This window comes from Onychomys torridus, chromosome 4 (assembly GCF_903995425.1).
Source record: "Onychomys torridus chromosome 4, mOncTor1.1, whole genome shotgun sequence".
NCBI lineage: Eukaryota > Metazoa > Chordata > Mammalia > Rodentia > Cricetidae > Onychomys > Onychomys torridus.
This window is the reverse complement of record NC_050446.1, coordinates 136,934,664-136,960,922: the sequence shown is the minus strand read 5'-3', so window position 1 is coordinate 136,960,922 and position 26,259 is coordinate 136,934,664. Positions and strand designations below refer to the sequence as shown.

The window sequence follows — 26,259 nt, the reverse complement described above, 5'->3', positions numbered from 1 at the left end:
TTTGTGTGTTTGTCTCTTGTGATGAAAACTATGGAAGAAACCAAATTTAGCTTGTAAAAACATGCCCCTTGTGACAATGCTAGCTTATTTCAGGTTCTTCACACACATCTGCCACTGAGTCTGACTATGGCTGGGGTTGGGGGCCAAGGAGCCTTCATAGTGTCCTAAGGTCAGACAGTTTTGTTTGTGTATTTGTTTGATTGTTACATATATATATATATATATATATTGGTGGTGGTGGTGGTGGATTTTTTTGTTTTGTTTGTTTGTTTGAGACAGGGTCTCTCTACATAGCCCTGGCTATTCTGGAACTCACTATGTAGACCAGGCTGACCTGGAACTCACAGGGATTCCACCTGCCTTTGCTGGGATTAAAGGTGTGCACCACCACACTCTGTTCAAACACTTTTAATAATGCACCAGGTACCATTTGGCTTCCTTGTTTAGCTCAGTGTGCAGGTGTACGCAGTGTAGGTGCTAGGCATCTCTCTGTGTGCCTTTCTGTTGCTGTGTCAGACTTTGCAGACTGGGTGACTCAGAAACAACAGAGATTCACTACTTGTAAATCAAGGCAGACACTGTAGAGCTGTAAGGAACATGGAACAAGGTAAAGATAAAGTCAGAGTAACTAACTCTTTTTCACCTTGACCCAAAGCTAGAGTTTCAAGTACTTTCTCTAGAGGATAGGGAGGGGCCTTTGCTGTCAAGCTAGCCATGTTCTTCCCTTGCTCAGCTTGTTCAAGATCCTTCTTTAGCACTGCTACCCTCTTTGGTACTGTGGTCCTTAGGAGACCACAGGTATGTGTCATGACGTGTCACAGCCTGGGTGTGTGGGTTCACTCAAATTCATGGAAAAAAGACTCAGAGGCACCTTAAGAATGACTCTAGCCTCTCTAGCTGCAGGGGGATCCAGTCTCTAAGGACTGAAACACTTTCCCTTTGCCCAGGGCATTTTTATTTTTCTTAATATTTTCATTTTAGCCAGTTGGCTTCCATATGTTCAAAACAACCTAAAAGAAGCTCCCAAAGATATAATGCCAAGTGCAAATTCCTCGATTCATCAGGTACCACAAGTTTTCCAGGTTTCCTGAACCAAGTTTTTGCATAGGCTTGTATTTTTGGGAAGCTCTCAGACAAGATTCACATAGATGGCAACAAGAGAAACAAAAGGAAACCAACCAAGAAACAAAAGATGGATTAGGGGTAGGTGTAGCTGGAAGTTTTCCTGTGTCCCACCCAGTCTCACAGCCACTCAGTCCCAAGTAAACACACAGAAGCTTATATTTATTATAAACGGTATGGCCTATGTCTCAGGCTCATTATTAACTAGCTCTTATAACTTAATTCAACCCATTTCTATTAATCTATGTTTTGCCACATGGCTTCAAGACATTACCTGTTCTCTCACATTTTGCATCTTCTGGCGGTGGCTCGCAGCTTCTCCTGACTCCACCCTTCTTTATCTCCATCTTCAGTTTGAATGTCCCACCTAACCTTATTCTGTCTTGCCATTGGCCAAACAGTTTTATTTATCAACCAATGAGAGCAACACATTCACAGCATACAGAAAGATATCCCACAGCACTTCCCCTTTTCTGTCTAGTAAAAAGGAAGGTTTTAACTTTAACATAGTAAAATTATATATAACAACAGTTATCAAGCAAGAATTACAGTTACAATATCTAGTCTGTGCTTGGTAAAATTAAGGAAAATATCTATCCTATATTTGTGAATCTAAATTTTTATGTTTAATTTACTTCTTATCATAAGGAAAACTATACTTACAACTATCTAGTCTTTAACTCCATCAAAGACCCCAGAAGGATATAATATTCCTAAGTAAACAGGAAGTGCATTGTAAGCAACTTCTAAAATTCTAGAAATGACAGAGACATCTGGCTGCCTGGACAGTTACCCAAAGTTCCTATGCAACATTTGGGCATCCATCTTTAGCCTACAGGCCTAGAGTCTCTAGCAGACTTTTTTTGTGAAGCAGGAAATTTGAAGGATTGTCTCACCTATTGGCAAAGTTTATCAGTCACTTTCCTCTGTATCCTGCAGAATGTCTGGCAGTATCTTTTGTGAAGCAGGAATCTGAAGGATCATCTCTCCCTGTTTAGGCAAAGTTGAGTGGTCATTTTCCTATGGGTTCTGTATGTCCAGTTTATACAACATACTGTCAAGCAGTCCAGGCAAGAGCAGTTTCTTGCCCAAATGGCCAGTTTTGCCAAGAAGAAGATAAACTCCATATGGAGTGTCTTTGATGCCCATCTTCCTCTTTGAAGTAAATTGGTGCTGCCAGGAACAGACATATCTCACTGTCCAGAAAAGTCTATAAGTTTTTAAAACATTTTAAATGCCATATTCTGTAGGTCTTTGAAGTGTTTGAAGATTACCTACCTAGTTGAAATATATATGTATACCTAGAAAACTAACATGACTATAAGTTTGATTATCATACATGACTATTAATTACTCTGTATTTCTTAATTATACATTACAATTTTAAATGAGTTGCATTAACATAATACCTTAAACAAGAGTAGAAATACACATACAATATAATAAAATTAACTTTAAATTTGTATCAATAAACTAAAATCCATAGCAATGTAAAATATTTTAAACAAGTTGTTGCTTTTTAAAAGATTCAATAATTTACCCTTTTATCCTACCATATCTATATCCCCTTTTCTTCTTTAGAAAGAAATTGCATTTATAATCAACTCCCTTTAAATAAAAATAAACATTTATAAACAATATTTTGGGAATTTGGGCATAGCTTTTCATAATACTTCCTGCTGATTGGGGGCACTGGCAATCTTTTGGGGATCTTGAGAAAATTTAGAATTATGGTCAAGTCTTTGTGCCTTTCCTGGAACTCACTCTGTAGCCCAGGTTGACCTTGAACTCACAGAGATCTATCTGCCTGCCTCTGCCTCCCAAGTGCTGGGATTAAAGACATTCACCACCACTGCCCGGCCTATGGTCAAGTCTTGAGGTCTAGTTTGTGAAGCTGCATCATCTCAGCCAGTTGCCTTGAAGCTGTTCTGCATGCCATGGATCCAATTGGAGACCTCTCAGGGGGTCTTCCTTGATGGAACCATATTAACTTGGAAGGAATCCACTGCTTCTCATTCTCTGTGGAAACAAAAGCAGACCCTCTTTTCCAAAACAACATATCCTTAGACTCAAATTTTAAAGTCAAGATACCTTTAAAATATATATGTTGGTTTAACTTAGTAGCCTTTATAATTAAATGTGTTTCTGCAGTTAGCTCATTAGCAGTCAAAAAATTCAAAGAAAACACAATAAACATAATCCAGGCTCTCTGTGTATTTCCCATCTTTATGTGGCTATTTCTTTTATATTACTTTTATTGTCTCTTTAAAGATTTTATTTTTAAAAACTATTTCTTTATATAACTGCCTATTTTCATTTTCCTCTCTCTTCCAAGCCTACATACATTTTTACATACACTGTAAACCATTTAGAGGTTTATTCCATCAGAATCTGTCTTATTGTGTATCTGTAATCCTTTTCTGACCAGGAGAGATTTGAAACTGCTAAGCTGGACAGCAGCTTTGGCTGTTGACTCCACCCTATTTGGTTTCCCAACATGGCAGGAGTATGTTTATTGTAATCTCTGAGAGCCATGCTCACCTCCAACTCTGGGAAGTCGTGGTTCTATGCCTCCATCAAGCAGCGTGTAGCCCAGCCCAGAAACCTGGCTTGGAGACGCCTCTCTGTACAGCAGGAATCCACCATGCTGTGCTCACGATCAAATGCCACAGTGTCTGTGCTGCTGCCTGTGTGAGAGACACAAACTAGGAAGCTGCTCTTGGCTCCATTTTAGAACCCCTCCCTTTTTTTTAAAGCTTTCTCTGGTTTTCAGTGGAAATTCTTGCCCCACATTGGAACACCAGATGTAGCTGGAAGTTTTCCTGTGGCCCACCTAGTCCCGCAGCCACTCAGTCCCAAGTAAACACACAGAAACTTATATTAATTACAAACTGTATGGCTGATGGCTCAGGCTCATTATTAGCTATCTCTTATAACTTAATTCAACCCATTTCTATTAATCTATGTTTTGCCACATGGCTTCATGGCATTACCTGTTCTCTCGCATCTTGCTTCTCCTGGTGGTAGCTTGCAGCTTCTGACTCTACCTTTCTTTATCTCTGTCTTCAGTTTGAATGTACTGCCTAACCTTATTCTGCCTCACCATTGACCAAAGAGCTTTATTTACCAACCAATGAGAGCAACACATATTCACAGCATACAGAAAGACATCCCATAGCATGTAGGTGCTAACTCTCTGGAGTCAGGCCAGGTGTAGCCCAGCAGGAATGCTACCACAGGTATGCCTCTCCTATATCCCACAGAGCAGAGAGGCAGATACCATGTCATGTCACTTAATGAGAGTTGGATAAGGCATAGACTTCCTTGGGGGTGGGTTTTGATGGATATGTGACTTCCTAGTGGGGACCTAAACAAATGTCCACTTAGCATCTGAAGACTTGCTCTGATTCAATGTTTTCCATCAGCATGCACCACTGCAACAAAGCCTATAGATGGGCTGTAATAGAGCCTACAGATGGGCCATGGGCCCTGCCTATTTGTACTTCATGGACCTCCTGTTTGCAGCCCACCTACGATCCCTAGAAAATCTATAGGCATCTCAGATTTAATGAGTCCAAGACAGAATTCACTTTCTCCCCTGAACCTGTTCCTGTTGTTTCTTGTCTCTGGGAAGGATATCACCAGCCACATGTTGCTTAGGCTATCTTTTTGCAATCTCACCTCAGATATCCCCTCATCATTAAGCCATACCCTGCCACCTCACAGGTCAAGAACATTCACATTTGTTCTTTACTGCTGTGCTCTATAGTCACCCTGCTCCTGACATTACCAAAGAACCCTTTTTTGCCCCTGGGCAAGGGGAATGTATATACCTTCATCAGCCCTTTTGACACCTATTCCTGACATTTGTGGCAGTCACAGGCTGCAGAATATAAACCCACTAGCTCAGAAGGGTTAACCTCTTATGCCCCCACTGAGAAGGTCCTAGAGACAGGTTCTAGCACTGGCTACTGGTGGATGAGGATGCAAGAGGGAAGGATGGGGAACAGAGGAGCAGTCTACCCACTCAGCTTGCAATGTTCTGTAGCATGAGTCCACAGAGGATGGACTGAGTGATATCCCACATCTGGACAGACTGCACTTTGCCCATTCACCTACTGAAAGAGGACAATTTTTTTTCAAATTTTTTGAGTAAATAACCATTGCGAGGTCATACAGAAATACTTTTTCAGTTTTATGAGAAATTGCCACAGTGTCTCCTAGTGCAGCTGTATCATTTTGTATTTCTGCCGGCAATGAGTATTCCTGTTGACCCACATTCTCACTCCATGTAGTGTACATAGCATTTTGGACTTTGGCATTGTGGTAAGTGTATGGTGGTATCTCACTGTTGCATTTTTGCTTGTTTTTGTTTTGTTTGAAATATTATCACTGTGTAGCCAAAAATAGCTTCAAACTTGTAATGCTCCTGTCTCTCTCTCCTGTGGGATTACAGACATGTGATACCACATTCAACTTCCCTATTAAAAATTATTATATTATTATGTACATGAAGTATGGGGGGGGCATGTGCTATGTGCATGTGGAGGTCAGTGGACAACTTTGTGGAGTTAGTTCTCTCCACCTTCATATGAGTTCCAGAAATAGAGCTCAGGTTGTCAGGCTTGTACAACAACTGCTTTTACAGACTGAGCCATCTCACCGCCCTTCCCTGTTGTTTTAATTTTAATTTGTAGTTGCATAATGATATATGGTACAGGACACATTTTTAAAAGATTTGTTTTTATTTTCATGTGTGTGAGTATTTTACCTACATGTATGTATGTGCAGCACATCCCTGCCTGGTGTTTGCAGTTCCAGAAGATGACATCAGATTCCCTGAAGTGGAGATAAAATATGGTTGTGAAGCAGGGCTGTGATGGTTTATACCTTTAATCTCAGCACTCAGGAGGCAGAGGCAGTCAGATCTCTATGAGCTCAAGGCCAATCTGGTCTACAGAGTGAGATCTAGGACAGCCAAGGCTACACAAGGAAACCTTGTCTCAAAAAACAAAAAATAAACAAAAAAAGATATTTGTGAGTTGCCATATAGGTGGTGTGAACTAAACTCAGGTCCTCTGCAAAATCAGTAAGTCCTTAAAAGTTCTTTTTTTAATGTGCCTATATATCCTCTACAGAAAAGTGTCAGGTCTTATGCCTATTTTTTTTTTTAAAGATTTGCTTATTTTATTTATTTTTTTTTTGTTTGTTTTTAGAAATTTATTTATTTATTATATTTACCGCATGTATGACTGCAGGCCAGAAGAGGGCACCAAATCTCATTATAGATGGTTGTGAGCCACCATGTAGTTGCTGGGAATTGAACTCAGGACCTCTGAAAGAGCAGCCAGTGCTCTTAACCTCTGAGCCATCTCTCCAGCCTGCTTATTTTAATTTGTTAGTTATGAGCCTTTATATTTATGAACGCCACCACTAGCATGTCAGGTGCTCACAAAATTACAGACAAAATTAGCTGCCATGTGGGTGCTGGGAATTAAACCTATCTTCCAGAAGAGCAGCCAGTGCTCTTACCCACTGAGTCATCTTTCCAGCTCCTCTTTTACCCATTTTTTTTTTTTTTTTTTTTTTTTGTCAGAGCTGAGGACTGAACCCAGAGCCTTGCGCTTGCTACCACTGAGCTAAATCCCAACCCATGTCTTTTACCCATTTTTAACTAGGTCCATTTTGTTAATTATGACTTCTGTTCTATTTTTTATTTTCTTTTTTTTCCAGCAGTGCAAGGGAATAAAACTCAGGGTCTCTCTCACACATGCTGAGATTAATGGTCGGGGCAGATATTAGCCTTTTATTGGACATTTTCATCAGATTTTTTTCAAGTCTCTCTCCCAGATTATTAACAACAATAATTATTAACAATAATAACAAACAGTAACAATAATTTTAAAAGAGCTTTTTAAAAAAACTTTTGCCAGGCATGGAGGCCAACACCTTTAATCCAAGCACTTGGGAGGCAGAAGCAGGTGGATCTCTGTATGTTCCAAACCAGTGCTACACAGTGAGATACTCTCTCAAACCAACCAACCAATCAACCAACAAAAACTGCACTTACACTTTGGAATTTAAAAACATTGTGGTTTGGAAGTATAGCTCATTGGTAGAGTACTTGTCTGGCATTCACAAGTGCCTACTTCAGTCCCCAGCACTGGAGGAAAAAAAGAGAGAGGGAAAAATAAAAAAGAAATCTGCTTACAGTACATCAGACATGCATATTTTTTACTGTATTTTTTCTGTCACTGGCTGTTGCTGCCATAGTCACTTTTCTATTGCTGTGACAAAACACCGTAGTCAAGGCAACTTATAAATGAAAACATTTAATTTGGGCCTCATGGTTGCAGAGGGTTGAAGTCTATGACTATCATGGTGGAGAATATGGCAGCAACCAGGCAGGCATGGTGCTGGAGCAATAGCTGAGAGCTTATATCTTTATCCATAAGTAGGTTGTAAAGAGAGCTAATGCAGAATGGCATGGGCTTTTGAAACCTCAAGGCCCACTCCCAGTGACAGACCTCCAGAGGCCACACCTCCTAATCCTTTCCAAACAGTTTCTCCTATTCAAATTTATGAGCCTATGGGGGTATTCTCACTCAGACCACCACAGTGCTTTACCTTTTAATTTTTCTCAGGGGTTTTCACTTGGTAGAACTGTTGAGGAAGGACTAAGAGATGTAGCTTTGTTGGAGGAATGTGTCCCTGGAGGGTGGGCTTTGGGGTTTCAAAAGATTCCCAATGCCCTCTGCCTTGTGATCTTGATTGATCAAGATATAATCTCTTAGCTATTTCTGCACTCCACCATCATGGACTCTAACCATCTGAAACCATAAGCTAAATTAAACTCTTTTATAAATTACTTTTGTCATGGTGCTTTATCACAGCAATAGAAATACAAAAGTAATTAAGACATAGTATTAGCACACACACATATGCATTTATAACTTGTACTAAAGTTATATTAATGATCTAATTTTTTATTAAAAATGTACATTTTTTTCCTTAATCCAATTCTAGAATTCAGTCACACCAGTTCTTGGGCCTTCTTGGCCTCTTCAGTCTAGCCTGGCCTCTGGGGACTTCTCTGAAGTGAACAGGTAGTCACTGAACATCTCTCATGAGTCTATATGGAGGTCATTGTGATGAAGTTGAGCTCAATCTTTGTAATCAAACAGGGGGCTTTGTCCTCCCAACCCCTCATCACAGAGCTTGTGACATCCATTTGTCTGCCTCTAGTGATGCACACTTTGACTGCTCTGTTTAAGTAGCATCCAAGTAGTCACTGTAGTGGTTTCTAAAGACCCTGAAGTCATCACTTATTCCTGAGCTGTGATCATCACAGGAATGAAAAATAAGGAGGCCACAGAGGGATTATAGCTGATCACTAATCTTTATCAGCATTTGCTGTGTTGGGATATGGATGAAGTGGGGTATCCAGGACACATCTTTTCAGCTTAGGTCTCTGAGAGAATGGATATCCTTTGCTGCTAGAGAATAAGAGGAGAAGAGTTCGTGCTAGGTTCCTGAGACACTCAGGAAGAGAAGCTGGGGAGGCTCTTGGATCTCAGTGTCTAGTTCCAGGAGTCCAGGCTTAGACTCCTGTGTGATTGGCATGGGAACAGTCTGGAAGATTCTCTGGCTTTAGTACAGATGAGAAAGGCTAGAGAACTGGATCCCTGGTGTGTATGTGGTGCCTGACCAAGTTGTCCTAGAGGCGATACATTTTACTCCTCATTCCCATGGAGACATCTATTCGATCCCAAAAGCAAAGGCACAAAGGCTGAGAGAGAACAGTAAATCCCACACTGGCTATGACTTACTCTTGATTGCTAGGACAGATTGCTGTGAGGTGTGTGTGTGTGTGTGTGTGTGTGTGTGTGTGTGTGTGTGTTTATTTTTATAGTAAAAAATGCATGCTGAACACTTTCTTCTTTAGTAAAGTGTCCAGAACTTCTGGTATGGCTTGCTCTGACCCATTTTCTAGCCACCATTTTTGGCTCTGTTCTAGTGGCTGTCTGTTCTCTGACCCCAGATAAATTTATTAGGGTGCACAATGTTGTGGGGGAACACAATAGTCCTGTTCTGTCATTTCTGCTTCAGGATGATAACTAGCTGCTAATAAGTAACCTGAGAGCAAGCCATCTTTTTCAGAGTGTGGATGCTGCTTCACCCCACACATTCTGATCAGTTTGTGGACCCTGACACAGAGATCTGCTTGTCCATCTGTAAGAAATATTAAATACAAATCTTTTCTACCAAATATAAAAGGAATTAAAATCTTTTCATCCTCCCTGCAGTGTAAAACTTTCTTGCAAATGTTTTAATTCCCCCACCTAGTTAAATTTTTGTTTACACAAAGAGCCCCCCCATGGGGTTGGGGATTTAGCTCAGTGGTAGAGCTTCGATCCTCACCTAAAAAAAAAAAAAAAAAAAAAAAAAAAGAGCCCCCAGCTGCATTCCAAGAATCTGATGACCTGGATGGAGCAGTAACAATTCCTTATCTCCCTCCCCCATCATTTTCTGTGCACCAATTCTTTTCAGACTAGCCAATCGAATAAGACTAAGGTCAGACCCCTAGCCAATGAGAAAAGACACAGTCACCACCTGAATTAGAACGAAAACAAAATGTATTTCCTGTCACTGTGTGTTTCCTCTTCTAAATATGCGTGCTCTCTCTCTCTCTCTCTCTCTCTCTCTCTCTCTCTCTCTCTCTCTCTCTCTCTCTCTCTCTTTTTGATTCTTCCAGACCGATCTCTCTGTGTAGTCCCTAGAAACTCTGGAACTCAGGGATCTGCTTGCCTCTGTTTTTTAAAGCCGTGTGCCATCACACCCAGCCCCTAACTTATTTCTAACACATTTGTGCTCATCACAACTTCTCAGTTGGGAGCAGTGAGGGTTGAATTTCTTTTTGCTAGCTTGGGTTAGCAGCTTCAGCTCCTCCCCCACAAGCCCCACCCCCCACAGAGGAGGAGCTATCATTCAGTATTCCCACCCTCCACTCCTGTTGTGAATGACCCAAACCACAAGGAGGAAGCTGAGTCTTTTTTAATATTTGGTCATTTCTTCTGGGTACTCTTGTCTACCCTTTGCAGCCTGTGAGGCCAGGATTCCCAAGCCATAGTATCCTAGCACAGTGGGCTACTCAGCCTTTAGGGTGACCAAAGTACTTTGAGACTGGTTGGCAGCATTTCCTCACTGAGCTCAGGAAGTCAGGCAACTCAAATGAGAATGTTCCTTGCACCCAGCTCTTTCTGCTCTTTGGTTTGGGGCCAGAAGTTTTCTAATTCTCTGAGTTCTGGCATAATCCCAACATCTCTGTGTATCTTAAGGGGTTGACTATAATCATTAGAGCCTCTAGGAACAGGTCCTGCCCCAGCACATAGTTCTCGTTTTCTAGCCTGTTCTGGCCCTGCTCCCAGGGACCCTAGCCCTTGGCCATATTGCACAGAGTAAGTTGTCAGGACTCTATAGGCAAGGGACCTCTCATTCCTGATAGGCATCTTTTGACTCTAAAGCCGTCTCCCCAGGGGCTCATCTTACCGTCCCTACACAAGAGGCTACAGACATCCAACTGTGAGTAGAGGGGAGGGACAGGGAAAGGGCCAGGTCAAACTCTGCAGTACTGACCCCAGGGAAACTGTGGGGGTGGGGAGTGGGGGGAAATCTTACTAGGTCCAGGGAGCTCCGCCAGGTCTGGGAGGAAGGCTATCACTTGAGGGCGGGGCGGGGGCGGGGCAGGGGGGGCAGTGAGGTAATTTCCGTGCTCTGTCGTCAGAGGACTGAGTCGCCCCAGGGGCAGAATCGAAACTGATCGCTGCTCCAAGTCGATGCTGGTGCACTGGGTAAGTATGGGGTGGTGGCTGGGGACTGGAGGGGCTACCCGGAAAGGTGTGAGGATCATCCCCTTGCCTGCAAATGGGCAGGACCAGCTGCCCCAGACAGACTCCAGTAGCGGACAGCCCTATGGCCCCCTCCTCTTACTTCTCCAGCTGCCCGGTATGGGGTTCTAGCTCTGACGATTTAGAAACCTCCACAGGAGTGCAGAGAGGGGGACCACAGGCTTTGCCTGTTGCTCATTCTTTCCTTTTAAAATACACTCTTTACCTTAACATTTCCCTATAAAGTTCTTTTTAGAGTGCTGGGTTCTAGGTCAGTAGTAGAGTATTTGCCTGGCCTGTGTAAGAAGCCTGGATTTCATCCTCAACACTGAAAAAGAAAAAAAAAAAAAGAAAGAAAAAAAAAAAAAGGAAAATTCCCCTTACACCTGACCTAGGTGTTTTCTGGGATGGCACTAACTCAGACTCTGGGCTCTGGACATTACCTTTCCTCCTAGCATCTCTGTGAGAACTCTGAGGACTATCCAACCTGGGTAGAGCAGGACAAGGCTGTGCCCTTCCCTCCTGAGGCTATGGTAGTCTCAGGAGCTGACTAACAGCTCTCAAGAAAGGGGGTACTATTTTTAGAGATCCAGAAGATATGAAACTTGAGGGGTGAAGGAGCCCCAGAAGTACCAGATGGAGGATTCTTTGGCTTCCCAGCTCCTTTCTTCTACTAGCTGCCACTTGAGTTCCTTATGGGCAGGACTTGGAGGCCTTTCAGGAGGAGAGGTTGAGCTGGGGTTCAGATGGAACTCCCCAACAAGGTTGGACAGAAGTTTCTGTCCTTCACCTGGCAGAGGATATATGGATCCTTCTTGGCCTTGGGCTGACTTGCTTCTCTTCCCCTATCATCTCTTCAGGGCTAACGGTTCCAGAAGAACAGCTGCTCAGAAGCCTTGTCCACTACCCTGAAGGACCTGGCCTTCATCTGAGATGGCATCTTTGGGGTGCAGTCTGTGGTCTGCTAGCACGTCGGCCACCAAAGGGCTATCCTTGGCAGGACTCTATGCTCAGGTAGACCTTCACCTGGGCTGTTCCCGCTGCGCCCAGTGCCTCAATGAGAGTACGTACATCCTTCATGAAGTGGAGCATGACTGCCTCCAGGAGATCTTGCTGGTCCGATACAAGCAAGGTGCCAAAGGCAAGGTCTGGCGTAAGGTAGGCCGCCGGCCTAGCTTCCCAAGACCTATGCGTTATGAAGTCTGTCGCTACTATAGCCCAGGATTGGGCTGTAGGCGCCACCAGAACAGATGCACCTTTGCCAGCAGCTCTGAGGAGGCACTGGTCTGGACATTTGAGCGCAAGTACAACCTTCCCCGCCTGAAATTGAAAGCTGCTGTGCAGGGCACCAGAGCCCCAGATAGGCCGCAAACCCCAGCTGACACCATCCGAGCAGAGTTTGGTGGCCATTTCCAACTGCTCTGTGCCCTCTGCTTCAAGTGCCGTCCCTCATGCCTCCGCCCTGTGGATCCCAGGGGCCACTGCCCTAAGCATCAAACCTGTCCCACACTCCTCATCCATGTTATAACTGAGGGCCGAAAGCGGCAATTTGTGGAGGTGCGGCCACAGCCACAAAAAAAACATCCTTTAAACTATTGCATGTTTGTGGGCCGTGGAGCACCATGCCGCCATGGGGCCTCACGCTGTGAGTATGCACACAGCGCTGTGGAGATGGCTGTGTGGAAGGCTGAGCAGCTGGATGGGCTCCAGAGAGGAGATCTGCTCACATGTCCTCTCCTTGGAGAGGACAAATGGAAGACCAGCCGTGGTCTGCCCCCTGAGGTCCAACTGTACTGCCATGCCTGCTTGGTCACCTGTAGTTCTCAGGAGGCATTTGAGAACCACTGCTCCTCCCTGGAACATGCACAGATGGTGGCCTTTGACCAGGCTGTGCCCTGGAAGCACCGTGCTCCACCAATGGGGCTCTCCAAATTTGAGCTCTGTCCTAGGTAAGGGGAATTATGTGGGAGCCTAGGGTAGGAGAAGAACCCCCCACCTCAGGTGAGCACTAGGGATCGTGAGGCCCACCAAGCCTGAGACCTGCCTGTGACCTCTACATTGTCAGGCTAGTATTGCAGTGGCCTCTAAAGATGGTTCCTTGTACCAGCCCTTGCCCTGGTGTATAGCAAATGAAATCCCTATATGCCACCACCACCCCGAATTCATTCCTGCTCGCCATACAGGCCAGTGTTGGGCTGAGAGGGTTTGCTCCTGAGGCTGTACCTCCATGAGGTCCTGCTGACCTCCTTATCTCTCCAGGCCTGACCTCTGTGAGTATGGAGATGTCTGCATCAAGGCACACTCAAAACAGGAGTTGGAGGAGTGGGTTCAGCGGGCACAGGCCATGGAGCTGCGAGAACAGGCTGCCTGGCAGGATGGACTGGTGTCTTACCAGGCACGACTGCTAGCTGAGTACCAGTGCAGCAGCAAAGAGGTGTTGGTGGTAAGTAGAGGCTTGTGAGAATGAGAGGGTGGGTCCAGGGCTGCCCTACTGAAAGCCAAGCTTCTTTGTGCAGATGGCTGAGACTGTCAATGGAGTATCTGTCACATGCCACCAGCCACTGGTGCATCAGGCCCAGGAGAAGAAGACCCAGCACAACTGGATGTTCACTGTCCACTCTGAGGTGAAGGTTCAACAGCTCTCAGACCATATGTGTAGACCCAGCCTTGGGTGGTAGGATTCCCAAGATGTTAAGGACTACAGGTGGACAGATATAGAAAGCCTGTGATTTGGAGCTGATGCTGCCAGTGGCTGTACTTCTGTATCTATGTGACCTAGGATAAACCCTGTAGCCTCTCTGCCTCAGTTTCTTCCTACAGTAATAACTGATCATGGCATCCTCACCCTATGGGGGTCACTCAATGGAGTAAATTAATTAATATAAGAAACAAGTGTGCCAGTGTCTGGCACCTGGAGACTGAATGTGACTTGTAATTACAGGACCCTGAAAATCCCAGATGCTCATCTCTTTTTTAATGTCTGCTGGGCCTTAGTCAAGGTCCATGAGCAGAGATAGAAACCAGGGCAGACTGAACAATCTGAGGGTCCCACACTCAGAAAGTAGCAAGCTGCCTTTCTCAGGAGGATTGGGTTGACCAGGTTGAAGGAGTCACCATGGGCCCTGAAAGAGTCTGAGGGCCCATTCAACATTTCATGACCTATCTCCTTCTCCAGGATCCCTTGCTACATGTGGCTCTGCTCAAGCAAGAGCCTGGAGCAGCCTTCTCACTGGTGGCTCCCAGTCTCCCACCAGACCAGCTCTATGCACAGGGAAAGCACTTCTGTGTGCCCAACTCCCCGGCCCAATTCCAGGTAGGGGTGCATGTACAGGCTGCCTCCTTTGGCAGCTTTGAGCAATGGGTGGTCTTTGACTTCGGTCACAGGCCAGTGCTGCTCCAGAAGCTGAAGTTGCAGCTGGGCCAGGCACACAGCCTGGAGCTTGATGGGAAGCCAGCACCCAGGCACCCCCAGGAGCTGGACTGCTGGCACACAGGCAACCGCCATGTGGTGCTTGAGGTAGATTGGACACCTGAGCAGGAAGCCCTGATGGCCAAGTACAAGGTACCCTCCCTGGCCCTGGAGTTCAGTCACAGTGGTCTGGTCTGGGGCCCCATCTCTCGTACAAACTACCGGCAGAGGATGCACAAGTTTCTCTATGAGGAAGAAGCAGCTCAGCAGCAGCTAGTAGCCAAGTAAGTGGGGCAGTGGGCTAGCAGGAGTGACCCAAGTCTGGAGTTGGAGTTGGGTCTTTGACTGTGGCATAGAGAGCTGACCTATAACTTTCCACCAGGCTGGCCATGAAGGGCCAGGTATCCCTGAAGACGGCACTGCAGACACCAGCACTTGGCATGCTCTTTGCACCACCAGGAGCCCTCTATGCCGAGGTTCCCTTCCCCTCTTCTCTGTTGCCAGACACTGACCAAGGCTTCCTGCTGGGCCGAGCAGTCAGCACAGCCCTTGTGGCTCCTGTGCCTGCACCTGACAAAACAGTATACCAAGTACGGCTGGAAACACGCGCCAGCTCAGAGCATGCACTATGGCTGCTGTTGCCAGCACGGTGCTGTATGGCTTTGGGGCTGCAACCACAAGACAGCCCCATCTTAGAGGTGCAATTCCAGATTGACCCTCTGACCTTCCGGTTCTGGCATCAGGCAGTAGATGCACTGCCTGAAGAGCGCCTGGTGGTTCCTGACTTGCCCACCTGCTCCCTGCCCCACCCTTGGCCCATCCCACTCTCATTTCGTGGCAATCACAAACAGAAGCTGGCTGTAGGGCTCATTGCAGGCAGAAGACCTGAGGGCACAAAGCCCATTCCACCACTACTCATCTATGGCCCCTTTGGCACTGGCAAGACCTATACACTGGCCATGGCTGCCCTTGAGGTTGTCCAGCAGCCCCACACCAAGGTGCTCATCTGTACACATACCAACAGGTGAGCCCAGAGCTGCTTTCAGGTTGTTTACCACTGCCCTGGCTCCCAGAATGTCCAGCTTTCTGATTCTTATGAAGATGCTGCTGGGGCTGGTTGCATTTTTCAAAGCCAACTGGGGTGCCCTGAATATTGCAATGGATATACTGTGTGGGTGAGGAGATAGATGTGGGTGCCTTTCCATAAACCCTGGACCAAGGAGGGAGTTGTAGTGGTGTTGTGTTTTAGTCTGCCCCATGTTTCCTGGGCAAGGCTCTTTATTTATTTATTCATTTATTTATTTATTTACTTACTTACTTATTTACTGTTCATTTTACATGCCAACCACAGATCCCCTCTCATCCTTCCTCTCACTCCCCCCACCCCCGCACCATTTCTTTATTTAATAGAAACGGGCTATTCAACCAAGAAGTTCCTCTTTGACTAATGTGGTTTTTTAAGTTCCCTATTACCACATATTATTACAGGCATAGAGTCCTTCTTTATCCCAGAGAAGCGGGTAGAAGGAGGAGCCCAGAACAATGGCCATGTGGCCTGAGCCAATTCTAGGCTGAGCTGGAGATCTGAGGGGCAAGGCTGTTGTTTACTTGGAAGATCCTAAACAGCACCTCCTTGGCCTCTCAACTCTCAGGCTCTACTCCTCAGGGCTGGGCACCAGTTCTTATTGACAAAGCTTGCAGCACCCAGGAGCTGTGTTCAGGATCAGTGCCAGCCCTCAGCCACCATGGACTGTCTCAGGCCACAGCTGGCTCTCCCCTTGGCCTCAACTTAGAGACCACCTTCTCTAAGCTATCCCTGACCACACAGGCTCTGACCTTCCCTGTGTCTTTGCTTTTTGTTCTGAGGGCATTTGAGTCCCTAGGCAAGGCCCTGTTTGTCTGCCTTATGAGTGGTTCTGGCATCCAGGCAAGCTGAATGCATGTTTTAGCCAGCAGCCTGAAGCAGCATCTCACAGCACCTCACTCTCCCTACAGTGCTGCAGATATCTATATCCGGGAGTATTTCCATGGCTATGTCAACAGTGGCCATCCAGAGGTAGCTCCACTCAGGGTAATGTACACAGATCGTCCTCCAAGACAGACAGACTCAACCACATTGCAGTACTGCTGCTTAACTGAGGACCGCCAGGCCTTTCGCCCACCCACAGGAGCAGAATTGGTACATCACCGATTGGTGGTTACCACCACTTCCCAGGCTCGGGAGCTCCAGGTGCCAGCCGGCTTCTTCTCCCACATTTTCATTGATGAGGCAGCCCAAATGCTGGAGTGTGAGGCTCTCATCCCACTGGCCTATGCTTTGTCATTAACCCGTGTAGTACTGGCAGGGGACCACATGCAGATCACACCTAGACTCTTCAGTGTGCCCAGAACCAAGGCAGCTGAGCACACACTGCTGTACCGCCTTTTCCTGTACTATCAGCAGGAGGTACACAAGATCGCTCAGCAGAGCCGCATTATCTTCCATGAGAACTACCGTTCAACTGCAGCCATCATCAACTTCGTCTCCCATCATTTCTATGTAGCCAAGGGCAACCCCATCCAGGCCAGTGGCAAAGTCCCATGTCACCCCCAAAACTACCCTCTCATGTTCTGCCATGTGGCAGGCAGCCCTGAGCAGGACATGTCCATGACATCCTGGCTTAACTCAGCTGAGGTCACCCAGGTAGTGGAGAAGGTGCAAGAGATCTACAACACCTGGCCTCACTGCTGGGGACCCCGGGAGCAGAGACACATCTGTGCCGTCTCCCATGGTGCTCAGGTGAGCTGTCTCCTCTGGCTTCCACAGCTTTACTTTCTTTACCTGTGAAGCTTTGTTCCTTTTCCAATATGATCCATGTGGCCATGCTGGGGTAAGGATGTATAGGGATTAGCAAGAAGACGTGTTCCTTAACTGGGTGACAGGCTCTCAGAATCCTGGACTTGTCTGCAGGTCAGTGCGCTGAGGCAGGAGCTAAGAAGGAGGAACCTGGGTGAGGTGTCTGTGGGCAGCTTTGAGATTCTGCCAGGTAGGTGATAGAAATGTGGGCCAGGGGCTGGCCTAATAGGGAGGCAGCTTCCAGCCCATTCCTCAGACTTGCATATGTAGGGTGGGACTGGGTTATACACTCTGCTGGTCTTACCTGGCCATCTGATCCATGTCTCCTACAGGGCGTGAGTTCCGGGTGGTGATACTGAGTTCTGTTCACAACCGCAATAGTCTGCTCAGCCCTGGAGCACCAACTTCAGAATTCTTCACTGAGCCTCGTGTGCTGAACACAGTCATGACCCGTGCCCAGTCACAGCTGGTGGCTGTGGGAGATGCCGTGGCTCTCTGTTCCTCTGGAGCCTGCAGAAAGCTCTGGAAAAGCTTCATCCGTGAGTGCATAGAACATCATAGCGTCTTCCCTGAGGACCTGTCTCTGGGGCAGATCGAGCAGGGTGTGGCCCAGAGACAGCACTGGGCTGCTTTGATGCTCAGAGCTGGGTGCCCGGATGAAAATCACACAGCTCTGGCACAGGACCTGCAAAGGCCCATAGCTGAAGGGACCAGAGTCACAGTGAAGACAGAGACTGGAGCCAGGACAGTGGCCACAGCACAGACAGAGGCAGCAGCAGCAGGGGACGCTACAAAAGGAGACTCAGCCTCTAGAGATGCAGTGGCAGGAGTGTCCACCCTGGAGGGTGGGATGTCTGAAGAACCTGAGGATTCTGAGTCTGACTTCTGGCCCTCTGACTGGGAGCTCAACGCCGATGATGCCATCCTGAAGGAACTCCTCGATGAAAGCCGGCAAGTGACTGTGACTGTTCGGGAGGATGGGCTTCTGGACACCATGGTTTGGCCTGCATCCCCACAGCAAGCCCGACAGTATACAAACCTACCCTCAGCTATGCTGCGTAAGTTCCTGCGCTCCAACCCCAAACAATACCGCCGCTGTAGCTTCCTACAGGAGACCTTTGAGAGAGCATTGGCCACACCACTGGATGACATGGCCTCTAGCCCTATCCAGGTCAGGGGTCGCCTGAACTGTGGGATGGCCTTCACAGGGGATGAGGTGCTAGTACAGGTTCTGAACCCAGCAGCTGATGACAGGGGCATTTCAGGAAGCCTGCAGGGTCGTGTGATGGGTGTGCTGAAGAGAAGGAGACGTGAACTGGCCTTTGTATGTCGAATGGATGAGTGGGACCCCCGAATCATGATCCCCATCAATGGTTCTGTGACCAAGATTTTTGTGGCAGAGATGAAGGACCCACAGCAAGTTCCCATCCACCGCCTTGTTCAAGGCCAAGTGCAGCGTGTAGGGCATGAGAGTCTCATGCCTGAGGACCGGAGCACCCGGCTTTTCTGGGTCCGTATTGTCCTTTGGCGGGAACGTTTCTATTACCCACTAGGCATTGTCCTGGAAGTGCTGCCCAAGGCCATCACCTGGGAGCAGGGCCTTCATATTCTTTCCCTAGAGTATGGCCTAAAGGCCCACACACCGGACCCAGCCTCTGTTTCCAAGGCTTTGCAGAGATACCACTCAGAGCTAAACATGGCCACTGGTCCCCGAGAGGACTGCCGCCACTTCTTGACCTTCACTGTGGATCCCCAGGGTGCCTGCAATCTTGATGATGCTCTCAGTGTCCGGGACCTAGGCCCAGTGTATGAGGTGGCTGTGCACATTGCTGATGTGGCCAGCTTGGTGCCCAAGGATGGAGCACTGGATGTGGAAGCCCGCCAGCAGGGCTCTGTGTTCTATGCCCCGAGCCGGGAGCCAGTACTCATGCTGCCAGCCAGCTTGTGCCAGGATGCACTCAGCCTTCTGCCAGGCCAGGATCGCCTTACCATCTCTCTCTTCCTCATCATGGAGAAGGGCAGTGGCCAGATCAAGAGTCTGCGATTTGCACCCTCCATAGTCTGCTCTGACTGCCAGCTGTCGTATGAGGAAGCTGAAGAGCTGATCAAGGGGCACCCTGGGGCTGGCCTGGAGCTGCCAGCCCACCTGGACTCTGTGGAAGCCTGTGTTGTGGCTGCCTGCTACTTCTCTTGGGTGCTGCGCCGTCAGCGCCTGCCGGCCGCCTGCTACTATGAACCACCAGATGAGGACAGTGTGCTGGGCTTTCGCACAGCCCACATCATGGTCCAAGAGTACATGATCCAGTTTAACAGTCATGTCGCTGAATTTCTTGTGGGCAATAAGCATACACAAACACTGACACCACTAAGGTGGCAGCCCACACCCAGTGGGCACCAGCTTGACAGTGTTTTTAAGAAGCACAGAGGACTGGTGTCCCTGTCGCTGCACCTGTGCCACCATTTGAACACCGACTACACCCCCAGCAAGCAGCTGTATGTCCTGACTTCACTCTGGAAACAGGTGCAGCTTGCAGCTGGTACTCAGGACTACAGCCAGATGGTGGACCTTATTGCTGCCGATGACATGCACCCTTCACTGGCTCCTGCATGCCTGGACTTCCGAAAGGCTCTAGGCCGCTCTGTTTTTGGTCGCTCCAGCCAGGGTGAGCAGCAACCTGCTGGCCACTACTCACTGCAAGTGAATTGGTACACATGGGCCACCTCACCCATCCGTAGGTATCTAGATGTGGTGCTTCAGCGGCTGATCCTGATGGCGCTGGGCCACAGGGACTTTACCTATTCTACCAGGGACATTGATGGGCTCTGCCAGGACTTTAGTCGTCAGTATGCATGTGCTCAGAGCTACCAACGGCGGGCTTACAGCCTGCACCTGGCCATCCAGCTCAAGGCCCAGCCTCGAGACAAGCTGGGCTTTGTGGTGGATGTCGAGATGGGTGCCCGCTGCTTCAAGTTGCTTTTCCCTGTCAATCGAGAAACTCTGCCTGACCCCTGCCCTGTCCACTACCACTCCCTGCAGTTGGCTGAGCACCCCCAGGAGCTAGTGAGCCAGACAGGCCTGCGGCTTGTATGGCGCCGCCGTATCTACTCAGTGCAGGTGTCCACGCCACCTTTACCACTGCTAGGCACATGTTTTGATCCACACACCCAGACTATAGATGCAGCTCTGTGGACTCAACTACTGGTGCTGGTGAAGAAGCAGCGTTGGCCTGAGGTAGCTGCCCTCATCAAGGAGCAAGATAAGAAGCTCCCTCATGGAAGGGAGCAGGTACAGATAACACAGAGTCGCTGTGGACACTTTGTAGAGGTGGCTTGTGAGCTGGGCAGAGGAGATACTCTCCAAGTACAGCTTGGTGCCAGCTTGCAGCGGGGCTTTCTGGCACCAACCTTGCAGCTGTGGACTGTGGTACCTGGCTTCAGCCTCTGTCTGGAGCACATGGAACGGCCAGGTGACTGCTTTTCAGGCCACGTGCACCAGGCTCTGCAGGACCACTACCAAAAAGTAAGCGAGTACTCACGTGTGTGGGAACCACTCTGTGCCCTGGAGTCACTTACCAGTGCTGTTACAGAAAATGACTCTATTGTGCTACAGAATGTGCACATTTCTTGGGACACAGATAGGACATCACAGGGACAACTGCAGGGCACCTTCCAGCTGGAAGCTGCTTTTCTCCAGGAGAAATGTATCAGTATCCATTATGACTGCTGCTACCTCTGTATTCGGCTTGAGGGGCTCCCTCTCCCACCAGCCAGCCCACTCCCTGGGCCCAGCTGCATTGGCCCCTTCCTGAGCATTGACCCTGACACATATACCTGGGTGGCCCATGGGCTGGCTGGTGACTGGGAGCATGGGCTGGCTGGTGACTGGGACCAGGAGAGTGTGGAGGATCGACAGGATGTTCCCAGGCAGGTACATTTCTTCATCCACCACATGGCCATGGAGAAAGTTCCAGAAGAGGTGCTGAAACCCAGTGCTCAGTTCACTGTGGAAGTGATACCTAAGCAGCTTCCTGATCTGTGAGTGGTTTCTATCACCTGAGGCCAGGGAGAAGGTCCCTGGGCTGAGGTCCAGCACCAGGACCTCCTTGGGCTTCCCTCTCCTGGGAGGACATGGCTCCCTCCCTAGGAGAATCCTGTTCACTTTCTGGTATCCCTTATCCCAGCCGCAAGGAAGAAGCTGTGCGTGGACTGAAAAACGCATCCCCACTGGTCATCAACATTGCCTTGGGCCGGCCCATCCCTGAGCCCCGTCACCGGCTTCACCAACACTCTTTTTGCAGGGGTAGGTCTGCTCTTTAGCTTTCCACCTCTTCCCAGTGCATGGTACTCAAGTGATCCTTGCCTTCTGCTCCACTCCCACCCCAGCACCTACCAGCCGGTTCTTGAAGTGGCAGCACACGAGCCGGTTCTTGGAGCGGCAGAACTACAACATCCCTGGTGGACGTCATAAGCTGAACCCTAGCCAGAACAGAGCCATCAGGAGTGCTCTGGAGAAGCAATTCACAGTCATTCAGGGCCCGCCAGGTGGGGTTCATTTGCAGGGGCCAGGGGCTGCCCTGGGCAGGCAGGTGTGGCCGTAGGGACTCACATTGTTCTCTGTCCACAGGCACCGGGAAGACCATTGTGGGCCTCCACATTGTATACTGGTTTCATAGGTCAAACCAGGAGCAGGTGCCAACTGGCAGCAGCATTGATGGAGAGGAACAGCTGAGGGGCCCATGTGTCTTATATTGTGGCCCCTCTAACAAGTCTGTAGATGTCCTGGGAGGTGTGTTACAGATAAAGTGTGGGACTGCCAGAGGGTGCTGGGCATTGAGGTACAGTCTCTCACACCTTCCCTTGCCCTAGGACTGCTCCTGAGTAGGAAGACAGAGTTGAGACCCCTGCGTGTGTATGGGGAGCAGGCAGAGGCCACTGAGTTCCCGGTTCCAGGAGTGAGTAGCAGGAGTCTATTCAGCAATACCTCTCAGGAAGGGAGGCCAAATCAGAGCCTCAGGTACAACACATTGGTCTGTGCTGGGACTGAGGCAAGGGGACCTCCACTGGGCAGGGTTTCACCAAGGTTCTGCCTTCTAGGAGCATTACCCTTCACCACAGGATCCGCCAGGCCCCCAATCCACATGCAACAGAGATTAGAAAATTTGATGCCCAACTTCGGGAAGGAAAAATATTCTCAAGGGAAGATCTTATGATGTAAGTGGTGGGCTCAGAGGTGGAGCTGCCCATTGGCAAGCTCACTGGATGACAGGTGTTACCTCACACAGGTACAAGAGAGTCTTGGGGAAGGCACGCAAATATGAGCTTGACCGGCACTCGGTCATCCTGTGCACATGCTCCTGTGCAGCATCAAGGAGCCTGAAAACTCTGAAGGTCCGACAGATCCTTATCGACGAGGCAGGCATGGCCACTGAACCAGAAACCCTTATTCCCTTGGTGCGCTTCTCACAGATTGAGAAGGTGAGGTTGGAAGGGTTAACTACTGCCTGGGTTCCTGGGGGCAGCTTATGCTGGGGTGCTAAGGGTGTGATAGGTGAGCTTTGCTATTGGTTGAAGATGGCCAAGAAGCTGGGATGCCTCTGGCTACAAGGATGTCAAGATCATATCTAGCTGTGCTTCTAGGTGGTTCTGCTTGGAGACCACAAGCAGTTGCAGCCTGTGGTCAAGAATGAACAGCTTCGAAATCTGGGGATGGACCGGTCTCTCTTTGAGAGGTACCACAGGGATGCCATCATGCTAGACACACAGTACCGTATGCATAAGGATATCTGCTCCTTTCCCTCCATGGAGTTCTATGGGAGAAAGCTGAAGACCTGGTCTGACCTGAAGCGTCCACCCAGCATCCTGGGCCATGCTGGCAAGGAGAGCTGCTCTGTCATCTTTGGCTATGTGCAGGGCAGTGAGCAGAGGCTGCTGGTGTCCACTGAGGATGGCAATGAGAACTCCAGGGCCAATCCAGAGGAAGTAACAGAGGTGGTAAGTGTCAGAGCAACTCTCCTTGGTGCCTGGGTGGGTCAGGGAAAGCTTCAGTGGTCAGGAAGGCTGGGATCAAGTGAGGTCCCTGTGCTCAGGACAGAAGGCCTGGGTATCCAGCCCCATCTGCCCTCTCCTCTATTTAGGTCCGCATCACCAAGCAGCTGACTCTGGACCGGACGGTGGATCCCAAGGACATTGCTGTCCTTACACCCTACAATGCACAGGCTGCAGCAATCAGCAAGGGCCTGAGGCAAAGAGGGGTCACTGGAGTGACTGTGACTTCTATAACCAAGAGCCAGGGTGAGCCTGGCTCTAAGGAGGCCATATTTGTGTGGGGGTCAGAAGGGGGTTTGGTGGGCATAGAGCTGTGAATTCATCTACCATTCCCTCCCCGCCTCTCAGGGAGTGAGTGGCGCTATGTGCTAGTGAGCACAGTCAGAACATGCCCTAGGAGTGATGTGGATCAGCGGCCAACCAAGAGCTGGCTCAAGAAGTTTCTGGGCTTTGTTGTGGACCCCCACCAAATAAACGTGGCCATCACCCGGGCCCAGGAGGGGCTGTGTCTCATTGGTGAGGGGTTGCATTTCTGGGGAAGGCTAGGGTAAGGCAGTGTCAAGCTTGCTCAGGGCAGAACTAAGAGCCACCTTGACTCTCCTGCAGGGGACCACGTACTGCTGCGCTGCTGCCCACTCTGGCACCGTCTCCTAGACTTCTGTGAGGCCCAGCACAGCCTTGTGCCTGCTGAGAAGGTGCGGGTCCAGAGAAAGTCTGCTTTCTCTTCCTGAAGAGCTCTCACCTCCCCAGCCTTTGATGTGCCAGCAGCTGAGGGTATGTCCCTCATTTTTCTCTGCCAAGGCCCTGGGTATGCAGTGGATTGCCATAGCTCACAGTCCCAGCTGAACATTAGTCAACCACCTCTGCTATCTTCTTGGGAAAAGCCCTGGTATTGGCTGCAGTCTTGTAGCAGTGATAGTCTTATGGGCAGTGGCCTCTTCCTGGGCCGGAAGCAGGCTTAATAATGATGGCCTTCCTGTTTGTGCCTGGACTTGAGTGCAGGGGAAAGAGCTGGAGGTGGGCCCCTTGCTCCTGACTGTGTTGCTTTTCCTGGTGCATTTGGTGCTAGAACACTTCTTAGTAGCCACAAAGGACCCCAAGAGAGCCTAAACAGGAATGAGACTCCTCTGAGGCTGTACTTTGACACTGAGATCCATCTATGATTGCACTGGGCACCATGTGTTCATTTGTCATATTTTCTAGTCTTAATGACCTAAAGTAAGCACTCCTTACTGGGCCACTCAGAGTGGGCAAGGAAGCCTTCCTGGAAGAAACTTTTTCTTGTATCTTTTACTACTTATTGCCTTACATCCTGAAGGGCTGACTGCTAGGATAGGAGCAGAGGGCAGAGCCAAGCTAGATGATCACAACCCTGCCTCCTGGGATGTGAAGTAGCATCCTGGGATGTGGTTAGGCAGCTGAGAATGAGGTACCCCAGTACCACTGGGACTATGCTTCTTCACCAAGCTTTCATGCCTATATTAGGGCTTTAAGACAACCTAAATCTAAATCTTTTTCTGCAGGACTGAACAGGTGAAATCTCTCCCTTTGTGTCTCCCTCTTATACTCCCATCTCCTGGAAGTTCCAAGGCTGGAGCCAGCTCCCTCTCAGTGTGACTTCCCTCTCAGAGGGAAGAGATGCTACAAGTGAGCTGTACACCAGAAGTGAGGCTCCTAAGACCTGGCTGCAGAACCTCCTATGAGAATAACATCTGGTGTCTTCTACAAATTAAATTTCTACATTCCATCTTTTAATCTTTTCTCATATATATATATAAAACTGTATACTTTTATATAACTGGATAATTTTATTATAAAATTTGCTCTGAAAGTTCTCATGGGTGTTTTGTTGTATGGGCAAAAGTAAACAGGACTGGCCTTCATCTTGCAGCCGTTGAAGTGGTCAGAGATGAGTACAGAACTTGGGAGAATGGGGAGAGAAGGTAGTGGCATCTATCTTGTGACTGAGAAAACTGCACAGTCATAGGAAGCTAGTGGGTAATTTAGCAGAGATGGGCTGAAACTGGAGAGCTAAGTCTGCTGCTGTAGGTTTAGCTGACTGTTCATAGTCCCCAGGCTGAAGCAGGTCCAAAGTCCTTATGACTGTGACCTCAATGACCACTTATCCAGTCTGAAGTTGTCCTCTAGTACTTTGGGCCCCACCACTCCCTCCAAGTCAGCTTGTGACGTGCATTCATTTTGCCTTTGGCTTGTAGCCAAACAAGCTTATCCTAGCACAGCTGATACAAGAATGATAGGGCCAGGAAAAGATGGTGGGAATTTCTAGAGACACTGTAAGGAAAAGAGGTTCCCACAGCCTGTCTGTTGCTAGAGTTAGGGAGGAACAGCAGAGGGCACCAGCTCCACCTGCCCCTCATCCACTTAGGTCTGCAGTTGAGTTTGGCAGGGATGTAATGTCCTGGCTGGGATCCTGGGGGCAGCTTGGGATGGAGTGCTAGCAGTGTTATAGTTGAAGATGAGCAAGAGGTTGGGCTACCTCGAGCTCAAAGAGTAGTTCAAGAGCAGCCATAAATAAATAGTGGAGTTCAGGGATGGATATGTACTAAAATAAGCAAGACATTCCTAGATGCAGAAGGATCTCCCCCACCATGAGTCAGGGAGGGCTTCCTAAAGAGGCCTTGAACTTTGTGGGAAGTAGTGAGGAATGGTTTTAAGTAGGTTTTTGGAGCTCAAGAAGAGAAGAAAACCCAGATCCCATCAGGAATAAAGATGCAAAGTATGGTGGAAGTGAAGCAATGAGCCTTGGGAAGGCATCGACACTAGCAGGCAGTGCACAGGCTGGGGAATGAGCTATGTGAACCAGCTCCCCAGCACCTAGTGCCTGTAGTAGCTCCACATCTCTCTGGGACTAATGGGGCACAAGGCTGGGCCATAGTTGGGGACAGGAGTCTTCTGGTCCTTGTTAGTCAGCATGCCAGGCTACTAGACCTACATATGCT

General features: G+C 48.5%; 1 protein-coding gene across 2 annotated transcripts; it reads left to right on the top strand.

Moving 5' to 3' along the window:
- Positions 1-10,657: 10,657 nt before the first annotated feature.
- Positions 10,658-25,096, top strand: Helz2 (helicase with zinc finger 2). Of its 2 annotated transcripts, XM_036185508.1 has the most exons (21): positions 10,658-10,704; positions 10,907-10,973; positions 11,870-12,958; positions 13,269-13,452; positions 13,526-13,633; positions 14,185-14,702; positions 14,801-15,442; positions 16,414-17,197; positions 17,369-17,444; positions 17,587-21,289; positions 21,436-21,554; positions 21,638-21,796; positions 21,879-22,040; positions 22,121-22,268; positions 22,349-22,465; positions 22,537-22,729; positions 22,892-23,245; positions 23,389-23,545; positions 23,648-23,815; positions 23,906-24,073; positions 24,823-25,096. In XM_036185508.1, exons 3-20 carry the CDS (start codon positions 11,943-11,945, stop codon positions 24,028-24,030), a joined length of 8,733 nt encoding a protein of 2,910 aa, XP_036041401.1. In that variant the 5' UTR covers positions 10,658-10,704; positions 10,907-10,973; positions 11,870-11,942; the 3' UTR covers positions 24,031-24,073; positions 24,823-25,096. The 2 variants fall into 2 exon arrangements, with proteins under 2 accessions (XP_036041401.1, XP_036041402.1); XM_036185509.1 differs by lacking the exon at positions 23,648-23,815.
- The last annotated feature ends 1,163 nt before the right edge of the window (positions 25,097-26,259 follow it).